At 40.1% G+C, this 22,821-nt stretch overlaps 3 protein-coding genes across 7 annotated transcripts; 2 read left to right on the forward strand and 1 right to left on the reverse strand.

Annotated features, from left to right (window-relative positions):
• Positions 1-1,008: 1,008 nt before the first annotated feature.
• On the forward strand, positions 1,009-10,002 carry inpp5ka (inositol polyphosphate-5-phosphatase Ka). 4 transcript variants are annotated; one of them, XM_046388437.1, is made up of 14 exons: positions 1,009-1,140; positions 1,525-1,618; positions 3,948-4,052; positions 4,169-4,277; positions 5,206-5,322; positions 5,894-6,069; positions 6,288-6,399; positions 6,519-6,628; positions 6,767-6,793; positions 8,416-8,647; positions 9,028-9,165; positions 9,250-9,336; positions 9,413-9,517; positions 9,686-10,002. In XM_046388437.1, exons 2-14 carry the CDS (start codon positions 1,536-1,538, stop codon positions 9,779-9,781), a joined length of 1,497 nt encoding a protein of 498 aa, XP_046244393.1. In that variant the 5' UTR covers positions 1,009-1,140; positions 1,525-1,535; the 3' UTR covers positions 9,782-10,002. The 4 variants fall into 4 exon arrangements, with proteins under 4 accessions (XP_046244393.1, XP_046244394.1, XP_046244395.1 ...); XM_046388438.1 differs by having other exon boundaries at positions 9,250-9,333; XM_046388439.1 differs by lacking the exon at positions 6,767-6,793.
• A 2,090-nt stretch (positions 10,003-12,092) lies between these two features.
• On the forward strand, positions 12,093-17,321 carry tekt1 (tektin 1). Of its 2 annotated transcripts, none has more exons than XM_046388441.1 (8): positions 12,093-12,221; positions 13,011-13,199; positions 13,280-13,445; positions 14,245-14,373; positions 14,530-14,673; positions 14,846-15,095; positions 16,489-16,685; positions 16,938-17,321. In XM_046388441.1, exons 2-8 carry the CDS (start codon positions 13,013-13,015, stop codon positions 17,095-17,097), a joined length of 1,233 nt encoding a protein of 410 aa, XP_046244397.1. In that variant the 5' UTR covers positions 12,093-12,221; positions 13,011-13,012; the 3' UTR covers positions 17,098-17,321. The 2 variants fall into 2 exon arrangements, with proteins under 2 accessions (XP_046244397.1, XP_046244398.1); XM_046388442.1 differs by having other exon boundaries at positions 12,095-12,221; positions 14,870-15,095.
• Positions 17,322-17,773: 452 nt separating this feature from the next.
• Positions 17,774-22,270, reverse strand: xaf1 (XIAP associated factor 1). The gene is made up of 7 exons (XM_046388443.1): positions 21,774-22,270; positions 20,243-20,378; positions 19,612-19,668; positions 19,085-19,313; positions 18,923-18,990; positions 18,402-18,647; positions 17,774-18,313 (listed from the first exon to the last, which is right to left on the reverse strand). Exons 1-7 carry the CDS (start codon positions 21,809-21,811, stop codon positions 18,281-18,283), a joined length of 807 nt encoding a protein of 268 aa, XP_046244399.1. The 5' UTR covers positions 21,812-22,270; the 3' UTR covers positions 17,774-18,280.
• Between the last annotated feature and the right edge of the window lie 551 nt (positions 22,271-22,821).

Consider the following 22,821-nt stretch of genomic DNA (forward strand, 5'->3'; position numbering starts at 1 on the left):
TTGTAATTATAGCTTTGGGTTGAGGTTTTGAGTATTGAGGTTTTGATGAACATATGTAAGAAAAAGAACCTGGACTGTGAGCAGACATCAAAAACAACTGACTCAGTTCTGTCTTTCAGCTTTTCAAAAGATTGGGCTACATCATTGTAAGCCTTGTCCTGTGTTAAATGAAATAATCTGAATTTTAATGTAATGAGGAGTTATATGATTGTGTAGTATATTAAAGACAATGTATTTGTTCTTTGTGTTGTGTTTATTTGTTCACTGTGGTTTTGCTGGGAAAAACTACATTAAGTGAGCATCCCATCCACCTGTAGTTATTTTGACTACAGCACGGAAATGACAACACTATTTATAAGGGTTAGCATAGAATTTCATAGAATTTCTAACTGGAGAAGGGCTCCTGCTGCAGTCACAAATCATCCCATGAATCAGAGGAAATGTCCAACAGCTACAATGCTCACATAAAGCCATGTTTTCCTTTTCCGTTTTCTAAAATGTGGTGACTCGGTGTTCATGTTATTTTTCTTTTTCTTTTTTATGGCTAAAATTACCTGTTAGCTGGCGTATTATTGCCCGTAATTTCGGCCATGAGCAACGGCAATAACACTTCAACCCTTCAGAATAAAAGCATCTCCAATCTGACAAAAATCGCAAAATTTGTCCCTCGGTTGTATATCCGTATCTGTGTTTTAAACAAACGCTTCAGGACAGACATACGATATAATATTGAAATTGTTGGGTGTTTAAAGTGTTCACTTCTCTTTCTTAAACGAAAAGTCTATGTAAAAGTTGCCGCGGAACCTATTCGGTTATTAAACAAAAGTAATGTCGATAGCTGGGGAAACCTACTTGATGATTGATTTTATTTGACAGACTCATGTCCATAACCATACATGGGGAAGTACTGTGGTGAAGATCAACAATAACAATTATATTCGAAGGAAAAAAATAATTTATAACGGTTTCCTGTCAATTTCTACGTGACAAATGTTACGCTTTTATTTCGAAGGTAAAGAAATAGTCTTCCGGATAGGGGCGTGAAAACAACTACTGTACTCTCGTATTGATGCTAGTCTACTGTATGTTTCGTTTCCAGTAGGAAAAACAACGAAAACAAGCACTACTAAAGCATCTCAGGTTGTATACAATAACACATCCTCAGTCATAATTAAATGTTTAATGTTTGATGAAAAAAGGCTTTAGTTAGTTAGCGTACATTACCAGATGACAACACCACAACAGTAGGACATGCTTGGAAATGTTTGCTATGTGATGTTAGCTCAACGTGAGTTCATTTTCACAAGTTATGTAACAAACGCATTGCCTCAACTGAAAGATGACATATGTTAGATAGACTGTGTGATTAACTTTCAGCACTACCGCGAAGTCATTTTGTGTGGCTGAAGTTGTTAGCAATATTAGCTAGTTATTACGGAGCAGGTGCTTTACTTAATGTGCGTTCGCTTTGCTCTGCTATAGTGGACGTTTTAACGCCCGTAGCTTTTCTTTATTTCCTTCCAGGTGAGGAGAAGATGGAGGAGAATGAGGAACAGTCAGACGTCCAGCAGTCAGACCTCGGCGTGAGGAAGGGAAACTACGAGGCAGAAAGCTTCAGGTTGGACTCTACCCTGCGACCATTGTTGCATCCGCGTTTTGTCGAAAGTCCATGCTTCTGTAATCTTACACAACACATGAACTGTCACTGAGGGTCAGCACCCAACACGGCGTGCGGGAGAAAAACTAGTAATTTACCGACCCATATGGCTATGAAGGACAAGCCAGGGTTTTCCAATGTTTGAAAAACATGTTCAAGTAGTATTAAAAAGATGCCAGATTTTTGAATGGAGTGAAGTTAGAAAATGCACACATTTTGTAATGTGCTTATGTACAAGTCTGTGTATGTGTGCATGTACTCTACTGCACGGATGTAGTGTCGCAGCTATGAAATGTTTGAGCTTACTTCCTGTATTGTGGTTAATTAATTGTGTTGTTTTGTGCAGTGCCAGTGCCAGTAGCCTACTGCTGGTTGGTTTTAGAGCTGTGTTGGGCGGTGGAGGAGGTGTGGACAGACTTTCTCACTACTTAATGAAAAGTTCCTTTTTCAAATTGGAAAATATTCTTAATTTCTTTTCTCTGTTAAACAGGCGGTTGTTTTCGTAGATCATACCAATGACTAGTGGCATTAGAACTGCCCAATCATACAAAGTCAAATATGGTATTATGATTAGGGGCTCAGTATGATGGGAAGTGAGGGCATGTGGAGTGGATTCTAATTTGTGTTTAGATCACAGTTTATGTATCATACATAAGAATGTGCAAGAGTGATTTTTCAAACAGCTCCAGATGTCCCCTTATGGACACTGTGTTGTGTTGTTCGTTCAGCCTGTTGCTTTAAACAGAGATGACATTGTCTGCGTTTGGTCATAAAGGCAGTCAGAAAGACATGCTTTACAATGCCCACATTATTTCTTACTTCTTTCTCTTAACCTCTTTAGTCGTGCGTTTTATATATGGTGTTTTAGTTTACAGCTGCAGAATGTTTTTGCTGTTTCATTTGATTAAAGGTTTGGGGTCAGCAGTTGACTAACTCTTTGTGTCAGCGCCTGTTCGTAATACCAGAACTCCAACGCTGTCCTGAAAGCAGAATTATTTGCCTACAGTTCAATGTTTGCCAGTCTACAAATCAGACTGCATTCTGCCAGGTGGATTAGATTGCTCAACAATACACACCTAATGCGGATTTGAAGAAGGAAAAAAAAAAACATTTTGTTGCCATCCGGCCTGAGAAAAGAGCTGAGTGCTCAACTGCTTGTGAGGGAAAAGAGTTTTTATGTTCATGCATGTTGGTTTCCCAATTTTTTAATAGGCCTAATGTCGAAACATTTTACAATGAGATTATGCATAGTTTTTAGTACACAAAGAAGACTTGTAGACAAATTAAGCAATTCCCTAATCACTACCCAAATCTTTAAGCCAGAACTTTCCTCATTTCTCTCTATAGAAATAACCCAAACTTCGGACTGTTGCTCATTTGAATCCTTTCGTGCAATTTTTGTCTTACACTGTCCATTATTTTTGGTCCTTTACAAATCCTTTGTGAGTTTGTATGTTGGAACTTTAGCGCTCAGACTTTCAAGAGGACAGCTTAAGGTTTTCTGCACTTTACGCTTTGGGTCAGCATGGATGAAATCAGTCGGATGTTAAGCACCACAGGGCGCAGCCGCTCAGACACCCTTTCTAGCGATGCCACGCAGTCAACGGGAAGCAAACTGGTTCTGCGCCATCGACTCAACCAATTAATGACTTGCGTGGATGATTTGGATCCTGAAAATGAGCTGCATGAGAAAGTGGTCAAGACCTTGGATAACGCCTTCCTCATCTGTGGCAAGAGAGCCAACAAGCCGAAAAAGGACAGTTTCAGGTTGAGAACAAATGTCACCTCCTCACTTGTCTCCTCTGTGCAGGAAACCAGTTTGTACTTGTGTACAGGAATATTATTTCTCTTTGTCCTTTTATTGAGCTTTTTACTCTTTTCTGTTTTACTGGCCAAGAAAGGCGCTCTTGATTCTTGCTAAATGAAATCCTCCAGTGGAATGTGTCCTTTGGATTTGTCATGCATTTTACTGTCATAGCTGAGCAGAAAACTCAGCTTTACGTGTTAGCTGTAGCAGCCTGACCTGCTTGTGGTGGAAGCAGAGTGTTTTTACTGTAAGAGCTTTTACACTGGGATGATATGCACTTATTTTTGGGTTTTGCCACACTGAAACAAGCTTTCAGATTGTTTAGCTCAAATTATAGTTCTTTTTTATTTTGCAGTGTGTTGCAGTTGGATGTTTTTTAGTCCTTTGGTGATCCTGTATGTTTGTAAAACATGTTGCTATGCCATCTATTATTGTTTTAAGTTGTGCAAAAAATGATTACTTTCTCGTCTTCTGTGCCCCCAGGCTGCACTTGGTGACGTGGAACGTAGCCACAGCTGATCCTCCAGATGACCTGTCATCGCTTCTCCACCTGAATTCCCCAAAGAGCCCCGACCTCTACGTCATCGGGTAGGTGGTGCAGGGAATGTGAATTAAATGGTGTGATCAGTAGTTTCTTTGTACAGCTGGACACAGGGCAGAGTTACTGATACTTAAGGCTGTGTGTTTGTCTGTGTGTGTTTTAGTTTGCAGGAGGTGTACTCGGGGCCATTGAGATTCGTCTCAGACACTGTATTTGATGATCCATGGAGTCATCGTTTTATGTCCACCTTGGCACCACGGAAATACATTAAGGTACAAACTAGGGCTGATAAAACTGGACAGAAATGAAGTTCGATTATTCAGTCTAAGAAACACATAGATTTGAAGCTTTCAGATATCTTTTTTTTTGCACATAAGAGGACAAACCAATACAATCTGAGATATAACTACTTAAGATGTCTTTTAAAAGAGCTAAAATAAACAAATAAAATAATCCTACACTGTAAAACCTAATCTGAAGACTCCAGACCAGTCCCTCGCGCTCTCTCTCATGGTTGGATGGTAGGCTAACTGAAGCTTACCTCCGTTACATTAGTAGCATCCAACTTTTATCTCGATGTTCCACATCCAAATCCAAGGGTCTTTTCAAATCAAAGCAATTTTTAGATTCTTCCGGGTGCAGATCACTATATCTGCGACTGAGCTCAAACCCTCTGCCATCATTACCACTTTTTTATTTGCTCGTTTCAGCTTGACCTGCGATTCATTTTCAATTAGTGAAAGTGAGGTCCTGCTACTCCTGCCTGTCTTGCAGTGCGTTTGGTGCAGCAGTGTCCCTTTTTTTTCTCTTTTTCACAATGGAATATTATTATTCACGATCTAATGTCGGTGTGTTGTTTTTTCTTTTCAATTGGATTATATAAATAAATATAGAATATGTATTGTCTGCCCTAATACAGATGTTCTCAAAGACCCTCATGCAGTTGCACACTAGAGCTGAAGATCTATGGCCGAGCCTGACGGGACTTAGAAAAAAATGGGTTCATTTGGATTGGTTTGGGCCGAATTCTGTTGGACTCGGGCCATGTCGGGTCTAATTTTTAAGGCCCGATTACAGCTCTAATGCACACTCACTAAACAATCTTTTATGTGTCTTTTTTTCTTATTGATAACTGAGAATCCTTGTTCGCTGTTAATAAGAGCACCATGTTTTACTGTATTTATTTTGTATATGTTTCAGGTGTCTTCCATCAGAATGCAGGGTCTGCTGCTGCTCTTCTTTTCCAAAATGGAACACGTCCCCTTTATCAGAGACATCCAGGCCACGTACACACGCACTGGCATTTTCCGTTACTGGGTGAGAAATAAATACATACCCATTAAAGAAGAGCTCAACTGATTTAGCATTGCGCTAACATTGTTGGACTCATGCGGCACATGAACATCAACACAAAATCGATGCAGCAGAAGCAGAGGTGTTGTCTTTTTGACTCTGCGTCTTCCTTGTCAAAACCTAGCAACTACGTTACCCAGGATCATCCGCCAACAGCCATATCCATTGATATTTTTTTTTTTTTTTTTTTTTTTACTAATACAAGTGGCACCGTTAAAGACAGTTTTATACAAGTTGTTCTGAAGCCACATAAGGCTTTACACACTTCATTTCACATCTGCAGTCATAGTCTCCAAAACATGTGAGCAGACTTTGATGTGTAAAATTGGCACAGTTCCTCTTTCGATAAGAGGTGGATTAAAATGTGTGTCAAAACCCCGTGGCATTCTTTTCTCAGTGAACTGAACCAAAGAAGCAGAAGTAAATGTTTTTTTTTTCCACAAAATGTCAAAAATAGCTTGTGAATTCTTTTGTGCCAGGCATGAGTTGATAATTTTGTATTGTGTTTGTGCTTTGACATTGGTTTGTCTCTCAGGGTAACAAAGGTGGCGTGTCTGTCCGTCTGTCTTTCTATGGCCACATGCTCTGTTTCCTCAACTGTCACTTGGCCGCTCATATGAAATACGCCACGGAGAGAGTGGACGAGTTTGAGTACATTATGGACACGCAGACCTTTGACTGTAAAAAAACTCCCAGAATTGTTGACCACAGGTGAGTAAATACACAGGATACCCAAAGAAAAGTTCTAAAAATGTGACTGATCCTGTCAGAGATCTTGAAGCTTCATTCATTTCACATTTTTCTGCGTGTATAAAATCTGTATATTTGCACATTAATTTCCTTTTATTCTTCAATATGTCTTATGTCTTTATCCATCAACTTTCTCTTACTGTCTTCTTCCTTCTTGCTCTGTCCCTCTCTTGGTCCAGGCTGGTCTTCTGGTTTGGAGATCTCAACTTCCGTATTGAGGACCACGGCATGCACTTTGTCCGCACCTGCATCAACAATCAAACCTACAGCCTGCTGTGGAGCAAAGACCAGGTCTGACACTTAATTGCTCCCGTTTACATGGCGGTATCCCAGCACAGCACTTGAATGACTGGTGGATGAGTAACCACTATATTATCTGGGAGGTTATGATGTGTGTGTTTTGTTCTCAGTTGACAATGATGAAGAAGAAAGAACCGATGCTCCAAGAGTTTGAGGAAGGGCCTTTGGACTTTCAGCCCACGTACAAGTTTGACCTAAACTCTGATACTTATGACAGCAGGTAACTCTTTTCTAGTACCAAACAAGCAATCATCATTGTAATCAGTCCTAATTAATCGTCATCATCATATGTTTTATTTCCAGTGGTTTTCTATTAAAATATTTGTATATATTTTATCTCACCTCTTCAACTTCACAGGCTCTACAGGACATGGTTTGGCTTTAAGTAAGAGTTAAAAACACATTTGTGTTCTTATCTTCCTTAATGTAACATGTCACCCCTTTTTAATCCACCTAGCTGCACTTCACTGCATGAACATTGTTCTACTTTTAACAAGATGCTAAAAGTAGTATTCTCTCTTTTATGCAGTACAGTAACTTGTTCACACGTTCACAATTCTTAATCAATATTGTCCTGTAACATACTGCAAATGAAACAAACGAGCAGGAGGGGTCAACAGTCTTTTCAGGACAAATGCCAGATTATCTTTGCAAAGAAAAGACTCAAATGTTTGTTTATTGTACTGAATTTTCAGACCTGTTGTTTTGGGGGCCAATACTGATGCTGTTAGAGGTATCCTGTGGAGTTTTTGGTCACTTTTCTTTATGTAGGTAATATCCACATTTCCACTGATGGTTTCATATTATTCTGCTGACAGTGGAGGTAATGCACAAATAAATGTGGCAATGGCACAGGAAAATGCAGGGGCTTCTGGCTGCTGCTGGCAAACATGGAACAAAGCACATTTGTTATGTCTTGAGGGTTCATAAAATGAGTTTTTATGGGAAAATAATAAATTTCAATATATTTGGTTGTTTACAAAACTTCCATGGGGCACCTTTAAATGGCAAAATATCATTAGATTGTATTAATCTGTGTTTAACCTACAGTGTGTAAATATCATCCTACTACATTCAGTGCTTGTTTATATAAAAGCCAGAGTGTAATCCTGTCTGGGTCCCAGAACAGCTGCTACATAACCACTAACATGCATGGCCAGAAATAGATGTTTTGGTAATACATGCGCAATGACTGTGGATAATTCAGTACTTGTGTACCCAGCTCATAACAGCTGCTGTATGTCTGTAAAAATCTGCAATGCAGCTTCATTTCATTCATTTTATAGCGTTTTTTTGAATGCTTGATGTACAGGTGGTAATGCTACCACTGAGACTTGAAAATTAAATATGAATTTGAAAATGTGAATTTTCTAATTAAAACTTAGTGTGAGTTGCCCTGACAAGTACCCATCTGTCCTTTTTATCACAAATAAAAGCTTCTGCCGCCAGGAGTCATGATGGCTAGCAGGTGGTCCCTCTGGGGCAAGAGTCTGCCAGAGGAGGAGCTATATGAAAAATGCAACCACCTATGAGGGACAGGTTGGGTGAAAAACAAGAGGCAGACTCAGAGTCAGTGGAAAAAGTTCAACATCCTTCCCAACATGATGCCATAGTGTGTCCCCGTGAAGCCGGTATCCAGACTGTGACATTTCAGTAGATCTTTAAAAATATGACAATGTTAAGAGCCTTAAAACATACCTCTAAATACATTTTGTGCATAATACATTTCAAACATGTTTGGAATGTATTATGCAGTGCAGTGGGTGCAGGAAGGTTTGTGAAAGAGGTGAGATGTGTTCTGTAAAATTGCAAAATACTTTTATGTGACCTCCACCCTTAAGGCTACTTTGAAATAGATACTGGACCTGGTTTGTGTCAATGTACCTTCACACTTTTTCACTCACCCCCCAGTTGTGCTTCTCTTGCTATGAAGAGGTAGCTTTGTCTCCTAATTAAAGCCCCTGTCTCTGCTCTCTGTCCATCTGTCATCTGTGACCACCTGCCCAGCGGGAAGAAGCGTAAACCGGCGTGGACCGACAGGATTCTGTGGCGGCAAAGACCCAAAGCCACGCTCCCTGATGAGCAAGATGAAAACAGAGTTGGACTGGAAGCGAAGACGGTCAAGCAGCTGGAAGAGGATGATGAGTACCCTCTGAAGGTTAAACAAGACTTGTACATCAGCAACATGGAATACAGCATCAGTGACCACAAACCTGTCATTGGCATCTTCACGCTGGAGGTGAGAAACTGGCCAAACGCTAACTCCAGAATGATTCAGATACAGCTCACCATCAGTCACTTGCTTTTGTTTCACTTATCTGTGTCTCCTTTCTGGTGGCCATGCAGTTTAGTCTATTATTTATTGTGATGAACAATTCTTTTTAAAGTAGTAGTATATAGTGTATGTATCCAAAAGTATTAGGAGTCTACATTTCTTGTTATGGCCTTTTCATGACATTTACAAACTGTGACCGAGCTTAGGAACATAAGGTCCATTTTCAGTGACAGGATTTGTCTGTTAAATATCAGCAAAAGCCATTTACAGATTAATTTATGTAACATCTACTTTTAAAAGCCAAGATAATTTATAATGTGATGTTTATTCCTCTATCTGTCCAGATGAGGAAGATGTATGGGAGTCCTTTGGTCCGTCTGCAGGCGGAGGGAGACTGGAGCGCAGACATCGACGCCATGGTTCTCTACAGTCCCCTGCAGCCGTTCCCCTCTAGCTCATGGGACTGGATCGGCCTCTTTAAGGTGAGGCATACTTTGCTATTTAACGCTGGGAGTTGAAATGTGATATTTCATTGTGACAGTCTTGAATGTGTGCATGAAATTCAGGTTGGATTCACTAGTGTGTCGGACTACATCACCTACACGTGGGTCAAAGACGGCGAGGTGGCCTTTAATGATGAAGTCATGCAGGTAGTAAGTCATGCGCCAGTGAGTTAGGCATTCAATTGTTACAAAGGATCACAGGGATTACATGTGTTTTTTCTTATAGGTATATGTTGATAAAGAGGAAATCCCTGTGCGGGGAGGAGAGTGTGTGCTCTGCTACTACAGCAGTGTTTTGCAGTGCATCATTGGAATTAGTGAACCATTTAAGGTGAGTGAATGAGGACATACTGTATACCAAGATTAATCCACCTACAGACATTTATCTTCCCTGTCATCCCATTTGTCAACTTGAAACTGATTGAATCAAATCAAAATAAAGGTAGAGTTCCAAGTAAGACAAGTCAGCACCGGTGTGACCGGCTAGTCTCTCTTTTAGGTCCACGAGTCCAAGGTAGCCATTGAGGAAGGTTTGGTGCCCGAGAGGATCAACGGACTTGACAAAACCATAGCGAGTGACGACCTTTGGAACTGATCTGTGATGAGTCACAGATGTGGTATGATGTAGAAGGGTTTCCGTTTGGCCTGGATTGCCTGAACCACAACAGGACCTTTATTTACTGTGTTTCCTAACTTACTGACGAAGGAGCAGATTAGGAAGTGCTGTTCATGCTGTTACACATCCCCACTGACCTCTCTAATGCTGCCAGTGTGACTACTTAGACCTCTGTGGTCAGTACACTTATTTTGCAAGTACTGGTCTGTGTGGTAACATTTGCTGTAAACATTGAACGGAAATTAAGGTCTGACTGAAATCATACGAAGAAGAAACCATAAGCAGCCCTTCAACTGACTAAAAGCTAAGAGTAAGTTTCCCCAGAATGGAAACTTATTTAAATTTACTTTACATTAAGAATAGAATAAAATGACAAACCTATTAAATGAGCATGAGTTAGTATTGTAATATATGATGAAATGCTTTGACTGAATGATACGTTGGAGGTTGCAGGATAGACATTTTGATGAGATAGAAGATGAAGTATGTAGGAAGGAAACTCTGTGTATTAGGCTGTGTTAACACATCATAATGTTTTGGTAAAGTCCATGTTTTATTGCTAAAGTTACCCTCACTGTTGCCTTGGTGTGACTAAAGGAAAAGCTGGACTATTTAAAGTTTAGCTTTTTCTGAAGAATGAAAACAGCCCAGTCAAACCTCTCCCGACTGCTGAAGTTATGAAAAGGGAACCGTATAATTAACAAAGCCTGTTGGTCATTTGTTGTTTGAATGTGTTCTGTGCAGTGGAAAATGAGCAAAATCTATGTGGACTACTTACTTAGCAAATTTGAGGAAGATGAGACTGGTTTCTTTGAAGCCAGGCTGTAGACATATATGACTTTGTTCCTCGTGGAAAAGCCGATATGATGCTGGAAAAGGCGCTTACATAGGAAATGCCTTCCTTAATCAGATCTCCAGAATCTTAAGTGGCAAGAGTCTGCCAGCCCATGTAACCTAAAAATCCATTGATATTTGTGGGACCATTAGACATGCAGCGGTTCAGCCACAGCTCTCACAGAAAAATTCTTTCCTTACCAACAATGACCTGTTGGCGCTGTGAATGACCACAGCATAGTGCAAAGTGAAGAAGATAAAGGATAAAATCAAAACTGGCCCACTTTGGAGTATTTTAGCAGCAGTCCACTAATTCTTTTATTTGTTGCTCTTGCAGACATAGTGAAGTTCTAGAGAATGATTTAATAAATCATTAGGCATATGGCGGATATAAAGAGAACTCAAATGTATTCTATTCCTTTAATAACAGAAGATGATCTGAGTAGCCTTCCTTTCCATTTTGTCATCTTTAAAAACATGTAGTATTGACTAAAAATCATCATCATTTCAACAAAATACGCACAGAATTCTTCATCTGAACTGTTCTGAAAGCATGGCTGTAGTATGAATGTCTTAATGAGTTTGCGTGCTATTGAAAATATTCACAGGGCTCACAGAATATCTGGCCTTAGTGTTTTGAATGGGCTGCTGCAGGACGATAAGAGAACTTTTTTTGCATTTTTTTTTTCACCCTCACAGTATTTTGATAAACTTCATTCATTCCTGGAGACTTGAAAACATAGCTATAATATATATTTAACTTTGACCTTTTTGTGGGGTGCATTACCTATGGCTCATTTTTAACTAGCTCCCTTAAACCCATCTGTTTTTTTAAAAGAAAAAATATGAATCATTCCCCTTTCAAACAGATCGTGATGTTACAGAGAAATAGAGAGAAATGTTGCAAAGTCATGTTGCACTGTGTATTGTTAATACAGAAGTATTTATAGGTTGTCATGTTGTTATTAGTGTTTATTGAGGAAGAATAAATACTTTGTTTTTGTTCATATAATACAGATTCAGCAAGTGCCTTTGAAATGCTTGTTGCTTTACATTTAGGGTACTGTACCATGCTGCTCAGTTTTGATACAATATGTGTCATGAATATTTATCAATATATATCAGGCATGACTTTCATGGCCTGTCTGTTTCCCTTTTGGTTTTAAATATTGCTGTTCTAAACTTGATGAAGATCTCTTCTATTGAATGCTATTGTTATTGGCTTGCTGGAATCAATTGTATCAGCAAATTTGGTTCACTGTTTTTTTTTTCTTCACTAAAAAGTGACTTATTTTCTTAAATGGATGAGTTATATTGTAATGTACTGTAAGAGAATATCAACAGATTTTTAGCTTTGCCGATACAAATATTAAATAAGTCTCACTTCATTCTTTGTGTGGTTTACTGATTATTGAACATATCTATTCTGTCTGTATTATCCGTCCTGTTCTCAGAAGGAGGAGATTGGTGACTGCTTTTTCCATCCGCCTATGACGTGTGTCATCCATTGCCATAGCAACCGTTTGTTTCGTTACACTTTAAATCGAGCTAGAGGTAGGAAACGTCAAAACCAATCCGGAACAAGGTATGGTGAAAGGCAGTATTTATTATTTTGCTGTAATATGTCATTTTGGGAATGTTAGAGCACACTAAACAACGCGTCAGTAATGCCAGCTCAAAGGAATATGGTTAGCTAGCATTAACAGCTACTTGAATTTAGCTGGGGATGTGTCAAACCTGTTTCCAGTTTCTTCGATGTTAACGAAAGCGTTAGCGGTTAACACAGTTAACAGTTAAGTAAGCTTCACAAGAATATAGCGTTAAATGTCTTCGACTTCAGGTCCCCTGGTTTTAGGAATTAATTCATTAAACTATTGAAGTACATTAGCTAACCCAACGTCCTTCTCAATTTCAGTAATTAAGAAAAGAAAAAGCAAAATATTATTTTAAAATAAATGAAATTCTGAAAATGACCGGTCTGTGAAGTCGTTGTGATCATATTGACACCATCTGTTTGACATCAAATTAATATTTCCAATTTGTAATGGCACCTAGAAGTTGTAAAATTAAATCAATCCACAGTTAGTTATAGTCTACTGTACAATATTTTTTCAATACATCACCTAGCATACTAAGCTAACTGTTTCTCTGTGTTGTTTAAGACTTTTCCCATTCATTAATACATTTGCATAGGATGTGTTAAAGTGATTCTACTGCTTTGTGGTCTTTGTCACGGAAATGATCAGTGAGTGTCCAGTAAACCCTGTATAGTCTCATGCATTTTCCTCTGGTTTTGAAGTCTTCTCAGTTCCCCAATGAGACAGCCACATTTCTTCACATTTATTATGTTCTCCCTACCTGCCTTTATTGTCAGTAATGGATCACCAGTGGAGAACGATGTCTGTCCCGCATCACGGTCCCCGACAAGATGCTGTACAGAACTTAGTGAATGCGGAGGTTATACGGGACCACTCTGAGCTCTTCAGGGCAGAATGCTCAAGGCTGATCATGGAAACTGACAAAGCATGCAAACACTTGCAAAATGTTGACAACAAGCAACTAGGTAAGTAGGAAAATAAAAAAACAGCCAATGGTGCAAAGGCAACAGAAGCGGACTGTGGTGTTTTTTTTTCTGCTATTCAGATCAGCGGGTCAGAGACATCCAGTTTCTGAAGAAGGAGTTGGAGCTGAAGCTGGAAGAGATTATTGTGGAGACTGACGACCTCACAGCATTGCAGAGCAGAGTGGTGAAAGCCCTGGAGGCCGGCAAAGAGCCTCTGAGGGTCACCGTTCTCTGCCTGGAGGAGAGGTTAGGGTGGAGAATATAGGAGAAGAGAGGATCTTGAACAGTCAGAAGAAAAGTGAATTTATTTAGCTATTTTATGCCTGAAACTTTATGCCCATGCTTCTTAGATCTGTTTTGTCTCACTGATTGGAAGCTGTTGTTAGTGTAAGTAACAGTGTAAGTTACAGTAAGTAACTCCAGTTTAAGTTTAAACTTTCAATATCACTTTGTCTTACCCTGAGGCTCAGATATAGAGATGATCTTTAAAATGAGAGTCTGCCTCAATATGTTGAAAACATTTATGCCACGTCCGTCATGCTGTGTCTGCCTATTCTGCTCAATAGGCCTTTTCTATTGAGTTGTCATTTCTGTTCACCTGTGTATCTTTTGTTATCACAAGTCAAAATGTCCAGTGCACAGTGGGAGGGTCCTTCAGATAAGCTGATTATCAGGTTAAACCTCACATTCAAACAAATGATGCATTTAGGCAGTCATGACTGGTATTTTTTAAAGTCAGTATTTTCAAATGTATTATCAGGAAGTTGCCCAAAAATGACCAAAAACAAATGAAATTATTTATTTATATTCCTCTGATACTGTATGCCACGAAGTCATTACTTTGTGACATGTGTAAAAAAACTGTGTAAAAAAAAATGCATTCTTAAGTTTAGCTGAAGCTAATGAGAGGTTTCTGCAGCCTGTGTTAGACAAATGAAGTCTGAATCTTTAAAAAGTATTGTACACCTGCAGAATCAGGGATACAACGGCGTTTTGGGTTAACAGCGGGTTGATCAAAGTGCTCTTTTTGTTCTGTTGCTTGCAGAATGAAACGTCGCCCATCTGAGAGGCTGCATGATGAGGTGGACAGAGAGCTGCTGAAGGAGAGGGAGGTTTTTGAGGCAGTGGCTTCCCTTCTGAAGAGCGTAGTAGAGCAGATCACTGAGCAGATCCGGTAAGGTTTGTAGACTCTATGAAAGGGATCTTAAAAGTATGTAGACGTGTAGGGTTTTCTAGCGCTGATTGTCTTCAAGCCTAGAAGGAAAATCAAATCACTGCAAAGGACAGTTGCCAGTAAAACCGAAATGAAATCTGCTGTGTTGTGATTCAGATTGAACCGATGTGCTAAGTACCTGCTAGAGCAAGATCTGAAGGAGAAATCTGGGGCTCAGTCCATCGACAACTCCTGTGCCTTAATGGCCCTCCATTCCATCAACAACACGCAGTCCAAAAACACCAAAACTCTTCAGCCGAGGTGAACTCTTATGTTCTTGTTTGCCACATAAAATAAGGAAAGTTATATAATGTCGATCAAAAGACACTTTTTAAGACCTTTTGAAATTCATTTCCAGTGTATGCCTTGAAGAGTTTCTTTCATACTCTTCAAGATTTCGATGATGTCTGGATATGTACATTTTGTCTTCAAGTGTTTTGAGGCCTTTCTCTCTCAGCTTGGCAGTGACTCCAAAGCAGTGGGAGAACATCTCAGACGTCAACATAGCTAAAGCGGAGCAGCAGAAGACCAACTCTCAGTCCCTACGGGCCCTGGTAGAGTCTCTCATGGAGCAGACTGCTGCTGACATGCAGAAGCAGTTCCAGGCAACAACAGCAGTCTTTCAGATGAACATCCAGGAGATCAAATCTGCCAAGAGCCAGATGGAGGATCAACTGGCCAAGGTAGGGCAGATGAGTATATAGCACTCAGTATTTGACAGAGAGTTATTTGAGAGAGAGTGACATGAAGGAAAGCAGATGTTACAATAAATGTGTGTGAGAGAAGATCTGTTTGATTTGTCACACCAGTGTTGAGTTTTTATTAAATTTTTTATCTTAGTTGTCCAGTGATGATTCTGTTGTTAAGGATGGACAGGTTGGTGGGTCATCATGTGACTGACTTTTTCTAATGGACTACTAGATCCTGAACAGGCTGTTCCACTCTGCTTTGAAACAATGAATACTGCTATTTTTTTTAGCATAAAACACTACTGTCTTTTATAAGCTTAGTCAATACACAATATGACGGACCATGACAGGGCGGCACAGTGGTGCAGTGGTTAGCACTGTCACCTCGCAGCAAGAGGGTTCCAGTCCAGGTTTGAATCCCAGTCTGGGCCCTTCTGTATGTTCTCCCTGTGCCTGCGTGGGTTTTCTCCAGGTACTCCGGGCTGCCTCCCACAATTCCAAAAAACAGACATGCACGTTAGGTTAATTGGCCATTCTACATTGCTCCTAGATTTTGAGTGTTAACCTAACATGTGTGGTTGCCTGTCTTTGTGTGTCCCTGTGATTGACTGGCGACCAGTCCAGGGTGTACCCTGCCCCTCGCCTGTAGTTAGCTGGGATAGGCTCCAGCCCCCCCATGACCCTGACAGATAAGCAGTATAGAAAATGAATGAATGGACCATGACACAAAAATTTTATTTTGTTGTCTAGTTTTATTTTGTTGGCAAACAGCAGATTCAATCCAAAGCTATTTAAATAAGCTACATGGGAATCATCAAGGTGCTGTAGAAAGCCCACATTTATGCAGATAAACTGTGGCCACAAGTCATTTACAGAATTAATAATGTCAGTTAGCAGCAGCAGTATTTTGTTAAAGTTTAAGAACACTGTACTTAATTAAGCACAGAAGTGTTGTGAATGAATTCAACTTTTAACTTGAAATGGAAGCATGTATTATTTCTTCTAGTCTGGCTTTAAATGATCTGACTTCATATCTGTACTTGAGTTCAAGCACAGATATGAAGTACAGATACCTTGCTCCGACCGAATATTCAGCAAAAAAGGATATCTTCAGGGACATTATTTTGGCATTTGTGGCATTATTTTACACATAAACCTCATTTGAAAACATTATTTATAAAAAAAAACAACTTGATTCCAAATGTCCATCAGCCTGGGACATGGCCAAAACACATGTACATACCCCTTGATAGTTTTCCATTGGTATTCTCTCCAATTAATGGTATGAAAATTCCTCTATATTTCATTCTTGATATATTCTCTCAACTCAGATTACCATGATTTTTGATTACCAAGAACTGTTGCTGATACAACCTCTGTCTCCTAGATGCTGCCTGAGTGTGCCAGCCTGCAGAGGAGCCGAGAAGACCTCCATGTAGCCATCAAGGAGACCGAATGTGCTCGGAGTTTGACTGAGGCCCGGGTGGCTTTACGTGGCCAGAGGCCTGCCAAAGAGCAATGCTACGATGCAGCACAGTCCCAGCTCCTTGCAGAGGTCCAGCAACTCACCGCTCACATCAGCAAGTAAGGACACCCTCTGATGTGAAGGGACAAGGCAGCAAGTGTTTCTAAAAGTGAAAGTTTGATGATGCCTGCAGCACCTGAGAAGAATCAGTCATTATCATAATTCAATTTTAAAATTAAAATAGAAAATGTAATTATTAAAAATGCACTGGCTTGCACATATCTCATGAAAGCAGTGATTTTTACCACTACTCTTCCCATATTGGCTGATGTATTGTTTAAAGACATATCTCTTTATTTGTGTACTCTCAGACTACGTGAGGCAGTGGACCAGTCAGAGGAAGAGCTCAGGGCTCTGATTCGCTCTCAGCTGGAGTTGCAGGAAAACATTGAGAACAAGGCCAACTCTCTCTACATTGACGAGGTCATCTGCACCCAGCACAGGGAGCCTATTATCATACGTAACTTCTGATCAGTCAGTAACAGGAAATGTCTTTATGTACCTACTTTTTCTTTGCATGTACAGTTATACAAAATTCCCCTCAAAATATATGTACAGACTTCTAACGTCTTCACTGTGCGAGCTGTGTGCTACCGTCTAACACTGGTTTCAGTCCTTGTTTTGTCTGATCTCCTTATGAAGAGCTAACATTTAACCCAATAAACAAAGCCCTTGAATCATATTTCATGCAAAAATGTTGCAGAATTAATTAATTTTTTTAATCTGTGGTGGTCCATTTATGAATGAATCAACTGAATAAAAGATCTCCATATTTCACCTAACAATTTGTAGGATATGAGAAGTGAAAAAATGAGCAGAAGCAATGTGCACCAGATGTAGTCATGTATGTATATATATATATATATACACATATATATAATGATAATGATAACAATTTAAACTGTTTTCTGAACTATATATCAGAATGATTTCCCTCTTCTAATAAGACCCAGGCTTGAGAGACAGGGTCTCTATGTCACAAAAACTCATTTCTGCAGTATGTTACATGTATTTGAGTATATTTACTTAAAATGAAGGCAGTTTAGACTTTGATGTGTACATCTTAAGGTTAATGGTGACATAAGCATCATCTGATCAATGTGTACTGTGAAAATTGTTCAATATGATATTGAACTCAAACATTACATTCAGTTTTTTAGACAGCATTACATTTTAGTAGCTGTATTCAACAAAAGGAAGTTCTTAGGAGTGTCAAAGTCATGTTTATGAGAGAAAACAAAATGTAAACTAGGGGTGGGTATTGGCAAGGACTTCGCAATACGATGCATATCACGACACATTTGTCACGATACAATACGATCACGATATATTGTAATATTGTAATTTATTGCGATATTCAGCATAGTTCAGTGAAAATGTAAAAATTTTATTTTATTATTTTATTAATCGATTGTTGGAGTCAGAAATTGATGTAGTATATCGTGAAAAGAAGTATCGCAATACATTGCCATATTGATATTTTTGCACACCCCTAATGTAAACCCTCAAGTAAAGATTTAAGCATGAAAACTAAAATAGGCTAATAATAAAATTACATTTCCCCAGCCCAAATGCTCGTTTTTGATCTCTTTGGTAATGACACACTGATCAAAAGCTTGTACAGCAGCTTATCCCTTCTGAGGAGCTCTCTTCTTTATTTCATGAGAATGTGGACTTGACACTTCACCTAAAAACACACAGAGAGGAGGGGAAAACCTCTTACCATAGGAACATTTTAACATTCTATACACAAATGAGTGACGCAGGAATGTTACCTCATGCCAACGAAGTGTGGGGAGGGGCAGGGCCAGATGACAGTGGGGGCAGGTGCTGATCTCATCTGGGTCACTTGTATCAGCCCTGGGACCCCTGCTGGGTCTGTGTGACAGGGAGGTTGCCTTATAGGCACTGTTTAGCCAATAAGTGCGCTCCCATCCAGAAAAATCTCTCACATCTGTCAATTCTTCCTCCTCTGGCTCATCCTCCTCATCCACAGAGCTGCCCGCTTTAACACACTCCAGCTGGTTTGGGGGATAAAGACAAAGGCTTAAAAAAAACTCTGTACAGTGGATTTGGGCTTAAAGTGAGACATCAATTAGGATTGAAAGGACACATTTTTTCTCTTATGGCTGAATTCCTCAGCAGTAAAACACAACTTTCTCAGTTCAATCAACAGACATGTAGGCTCTTCACAAAACATCATTACATCTGACAGCAAAACAAATAAACAATACATAACCCATGTTAAGTTTTAGGAATTCTTTCTATAAAATAAAAAAACAAACAAAACATTTACCTTATGTTCCTCTATATCCTTAGCTGGAAATGGTGCTGAACATCTGTCACAAATCACTGTTGCCTCTGCTGTGAAAAGAAAACAGGCTTAGTTAAATTAAGAAAGAAGTTCTGTGGAAGTTAACGGGGGGTTTGTGCCGAAGCCAAGCTTACATTCCCTTACTGTTGTTTGGTGGTAGTTTGCTGGTAGTTTCAGGAGGACCTGAGCCATTGTCACTAGCTGAGCAGGTCAGGCTGTGCTCGGGCTGGTCCCTCTTGGTGACATAGCGGCCGCAGTCCCCGCAGAGCTCTGTGCGACTCCCACAGACCAGGTGATGTTCGTCCAGCTCCTTCCATGGCAGCTCTAGCTCGCAAAACTGACAGCTCTGTAGACGCTCCACGCACTCATCAGACTGGGAGACAGAGCAGCCATGCTGATAAATGCGCATCCTGGGGCACATACTGTTTTTAATTTTGACTACAAATTAGATAGCCTGGGTCATTATTCTAATCCTGATGACATCACCATGACATTATTAGGGTCTTGTTACTCTCGCTGTCTTCTCAACAGTCAAATGTCTTTGCTTATAAAGTGCTGAAGAGTTGTCCTTTTTGTCAAAAGTGACAAGATAAACACAATAAATAATAATATGTTACATTAGGAATATTTTACGTTGAGGCACACAGCACCAACAGTCCCACCAGACATACCTCATGGTCCATGAGGTACCGACGTTCCATCTTCTGGTTACACTTGGAGCATTTCACCTGCAAACAAAAAGAGTTGAAAACCTCCAAAGATTACAGCATTATTTGGTATGCGTGCGTGTGTGTGTGTGTGTGTGCATATAATCCTGTAGTTGTGGGGACAAAAATCAGTTTACAAAGTGGTTAGCACTGTCGCCTCATAGCAAGAGGGTTCCAGGTTCGAATCCCGGTCTGGGCCTTTCTGTGTGGTGTTTGCATGTTCTCCCTGTGCCTCCCGCAATCCCAAAAACATGCACATTAGGTTAACTGGCTACTCTACATTCCCCCGAGGTGTGAGTGTGTGCATGTATGGTTGTCTGTCTTTGTGAGTCAGCACTGTTGTGATTGCCTGGCAACCAGTCAAGGGGGAACCCCACCTCTTGACCCTGATGAAAAAGCGGAATACAAAAATGGATGGATGGGTGGATGGATGTACTTGCTTTAAGGTTAGGCTCATGTTAGGGTTAGGTTAAGGTAAGTAATGTTTATTGCTATGGTTAGGAGTTGGTTAAACCTCCAGGAAATTAATGTAAGTCAATGTAATGTCCCCAAAAGTGATAGAAACACCACTGAGTGAGTGTGTGTGTGTGTCTACCTGGGTGTGCTGTTCCTCTCTGTGCTGGTCCAGGTGCTCTTTGGGAACTGCCTCCTCACAGTCTGCACACAGACATAAGAAGCGGTGGCAGTGCATTTCATGCAGAGCAAAGTTGGCCTCTGCAACCTCTCTGTGGCTTTAAGGGAGAAGGAGAGTGTCATCTCCTGTCTTTCATATATGGATTATGTATTTTCTTTCTAAATAATAATATTATTTTAAAAAGTATCAACTAGTCACCGATGGATTTAGCGTCTGCTGGGGGTCATAAATGAGCAGAAGGCAACAATCCTGTCCTGTTTTTCACAGTTTTATGTTTTCTATAACAGTAAGTAAAGTAACAGAACCAGTATGTAAAACACAAAATGCATGTGGATCTTGATAGATATTAGCGATTTAATGTTGTCATTTAAAGCAAGAGTTGCTCATCAGAAAAACAATTCATCCAGAACTGAACATTGACTCGTTATCTAATTGCCCCCACGCTTTGAGAAAGTTGGTTAAGACTTTTAGTCCACAAAATACTTCCGGAGCTTCAGAACAAAACAGCATTACAACATTTTCCTAAACAACTGAAAAAGCCGGAAATTTGTTTTAATATGTAAAAAAACACCCGGACACATATAATCATAAATGCTCAGATAATCATATAAATTGATTAGTTTCATTTGCAATGTGTGCATTGTTGGCTACTGTGAAATACATTTCATTCATTCAGTCAAATGGGATTCAACCCCCATACAAACCAATAACTTTCATACATACATTCCTCATGGTTACTGGCTGAGAAATCTTTTGATATATTGTTTGAACTGAAGTGAATGACAATGTCAACAATAAAATGTTTTCTCAAGTATTAATTGTACCATGCAGTGAATCCTCTGGTTTACAATATACTATAAAGCCCCAATAAAACTGAACAGATCAGAGGATCATGAGGCGCGCCATGACCTTTGTCAGTCCTTATTGCGACTGGGTGGGACACATTGTTTTGCTGAGTGTCCTGTCTACACTGTTTTTAAAGGTGCTCCGTAAATAAAGGCACTACTTCCTCTTATGACGACACCGGTTAGTTTTGGGAAAACGTTCAGCGTGCTGAATCAAGTTGTAAAACAGGTCCGATTGTCCTTGTAAATAAGACACATCACAGATAAAAAAAAAACATCTCAATTAAAAGGAATGTATCAACATTATGTTTCCATCTGTCCACTGTCCTGGATGATTAGCCCTTATTATGTTATGCACATGGCATTGGAATCGGATATTCACCGGCACAATGTTAGGATCTTTGATTTCTTACAATGTTAATTACATAATGGACTAACAAGACTTTACCCCACTTTGCTGCAGCTTGTAACGTGTTTGTCAGCCATCTAAATTAGGAAAATTCGGCCGATTTGTAAAATGTCCATATCGGTTTACATGTTACAGTATTTTCTCTTTCCATTGAGCCGAGCGACCCTAAACAATCAGACTTTTAAAATGTAATTTGGTGTGTCACGTCTCAAAAAAATCACATGAAGTTAGCTCTCACCACTGTCCGCATGTGCGCGTTGCTTCCTTCTTATCCATGGATGGAAATCTTTGGATAACAACAGCAGAAGTTTAATCTGGAGTTTCTAACTTTAGTTTATCGTTTCAATTCAGCACAACAGAAAGTGAAACTGGTTCGGGCACCTGCATGGTGGTGCTTTGTGTCGCTGCCACAAGGTGGCGCAAAAGATCTGCTCATATGGTTTCTCCACGCGTTTCCAAACTAAGATGCAACCCTCATGCAGTTGCACACAGCTGAAGATCTTTGGCCGAGCCTGACGGGCCTTTGGAAAAAATTGGTTCATTTGGATTCGGACGGGTTCGGACCGAAGAACGAAGTCGTTCTGAAGCCATAAGGCTTTACACACTTCATTTCACATCTGCACTCATAGTCTCCAAAACATGTGAGCAGACTTTGATGTGTAAAACTCTTTCTATAAGAGGTGGATTAAAATGTGTGTCAAAACCTGTGGCCTTCTTTTCTCAGTGAGCTGAACCAAAGAAGAAGATGTAATTTTTTTCCCCCCACAAAATAACAAAAATAGCTCATGACTTCAGGCTGGTCTTCTGGGTTGGAGATCTCAGCTTTCGAGCTGATGACCACGGCATGCACTTTGTCCGCCCCTGCACCAACAGCAATGTTTCATCACTGCTCATTAAGCCTTTTTTTCTTGAGCTTTTCTCAAGTTTTTGAAATGTTGCTTTTGCCACATGATATTGAGACACGAGGTGGGGGAAAAATAGGGTCACACGCGTGACACCATCAGCGGCCCTGCCGCCCTCCCAACCGCCCAATCCCGTGTCCTGGTCTGGACCAGGCCACTAGCCTCTTGCAAGATTCACCCAGCTGACGAGCAGACTGGTGAGAATCTCAGCCGGCTACCTCAAGCACCATTACTCGAGGTGGATCCGCATATGAACTGGCAGCTGCGCTATTTATACCCTTTCCAGAGACCACGAATGACGTCACTTCGACAAAAACGAGAGTTTTAGAGAAGGGGGCGACGAGGTTTTAGATAAACTGGGCGACGTCACTGTAACCATGGTGA

This window comes from Scatophagus argus, chromosome 5, assembly GCF_020382885.2.
Source record: "Scatophagus argus isolate fScaArg1 chromosome 5, fScaArg1.pri, whole genome shotgun sequence".
NCBI classification, from domain to species: Eukaryota; Metazoa; Chordata; class Actinopteri; family Scatophagidae; genus Scatophagus; species Scatophagus argus.

Excerpts from the sequence above, each read along its gene's own strand:
- xaf1 (XM_046388443.1), bottom strand. The coding sequence starts at position 21,811 with ATGGATAAGAAGGAAGCAACGCGCACATGCGGACAGTG. Across the intron at positions 19,314-19,611 it reads GGTACCTCATGGACCATGAG|TCTGATGAGTGCGTGGAGCG; the intron begins GTATGTCTGGTG and ends TCTGTCTCCCAG. Across the intron at positions 18,991-19,084 it reads CAAACTACCACCAAACAACA|CAGAGGCAACAGTGATTTGT; the intron begins GTAAGGGAATGT and ends TTCTTTTCACAG.
- tekt1 (XM_046388441.1), top strand. The coding sequence starts at position 13,013 with ATGGATCACCAGTGGAGAACGATGTCTGTCCCGCATCACGGTCCCCGA. Across the intron at positions 14,374-14,529 it reads CAGATCACTGAGCAGATCCG|ATTGAACCGATGTGCTAAGT; the intron begins GTAAGGTTTGTA and ends GTTGTGATTCAG. Across the intron at positions 14,674-14,845 it reads ACCAAAACTCTTCAGCCGAG|TGTTTTGAGGCCTTTCTCTC; the intron begins GTGAACTCTTAT and ends TTTGTCTTCAAG.
- inpp5ka (XM_046388437.1), top strand. The coding sequence starts at position 1,536 with ATGGAGGAGAATGAGGAACAGTCAGACGTCCAGCAGTCAGACCTCGGC. Across the intron at positions 1,619-3,947 it reads TACGAGGCAGAAAGCTTCAG|GCTGCACTTGGTGACGTGGA; the intron begins GTTGGACTCTAC and ends CTGTGCCCCCAG. Across the intron at positions 9,337-9,412 it reads ATGATGAAGTCATGCAGGTA|GTATATGTTGATAAAGAGGA; the intron begins GTAAGTCATGCG and ends TTTTTCTTATAG.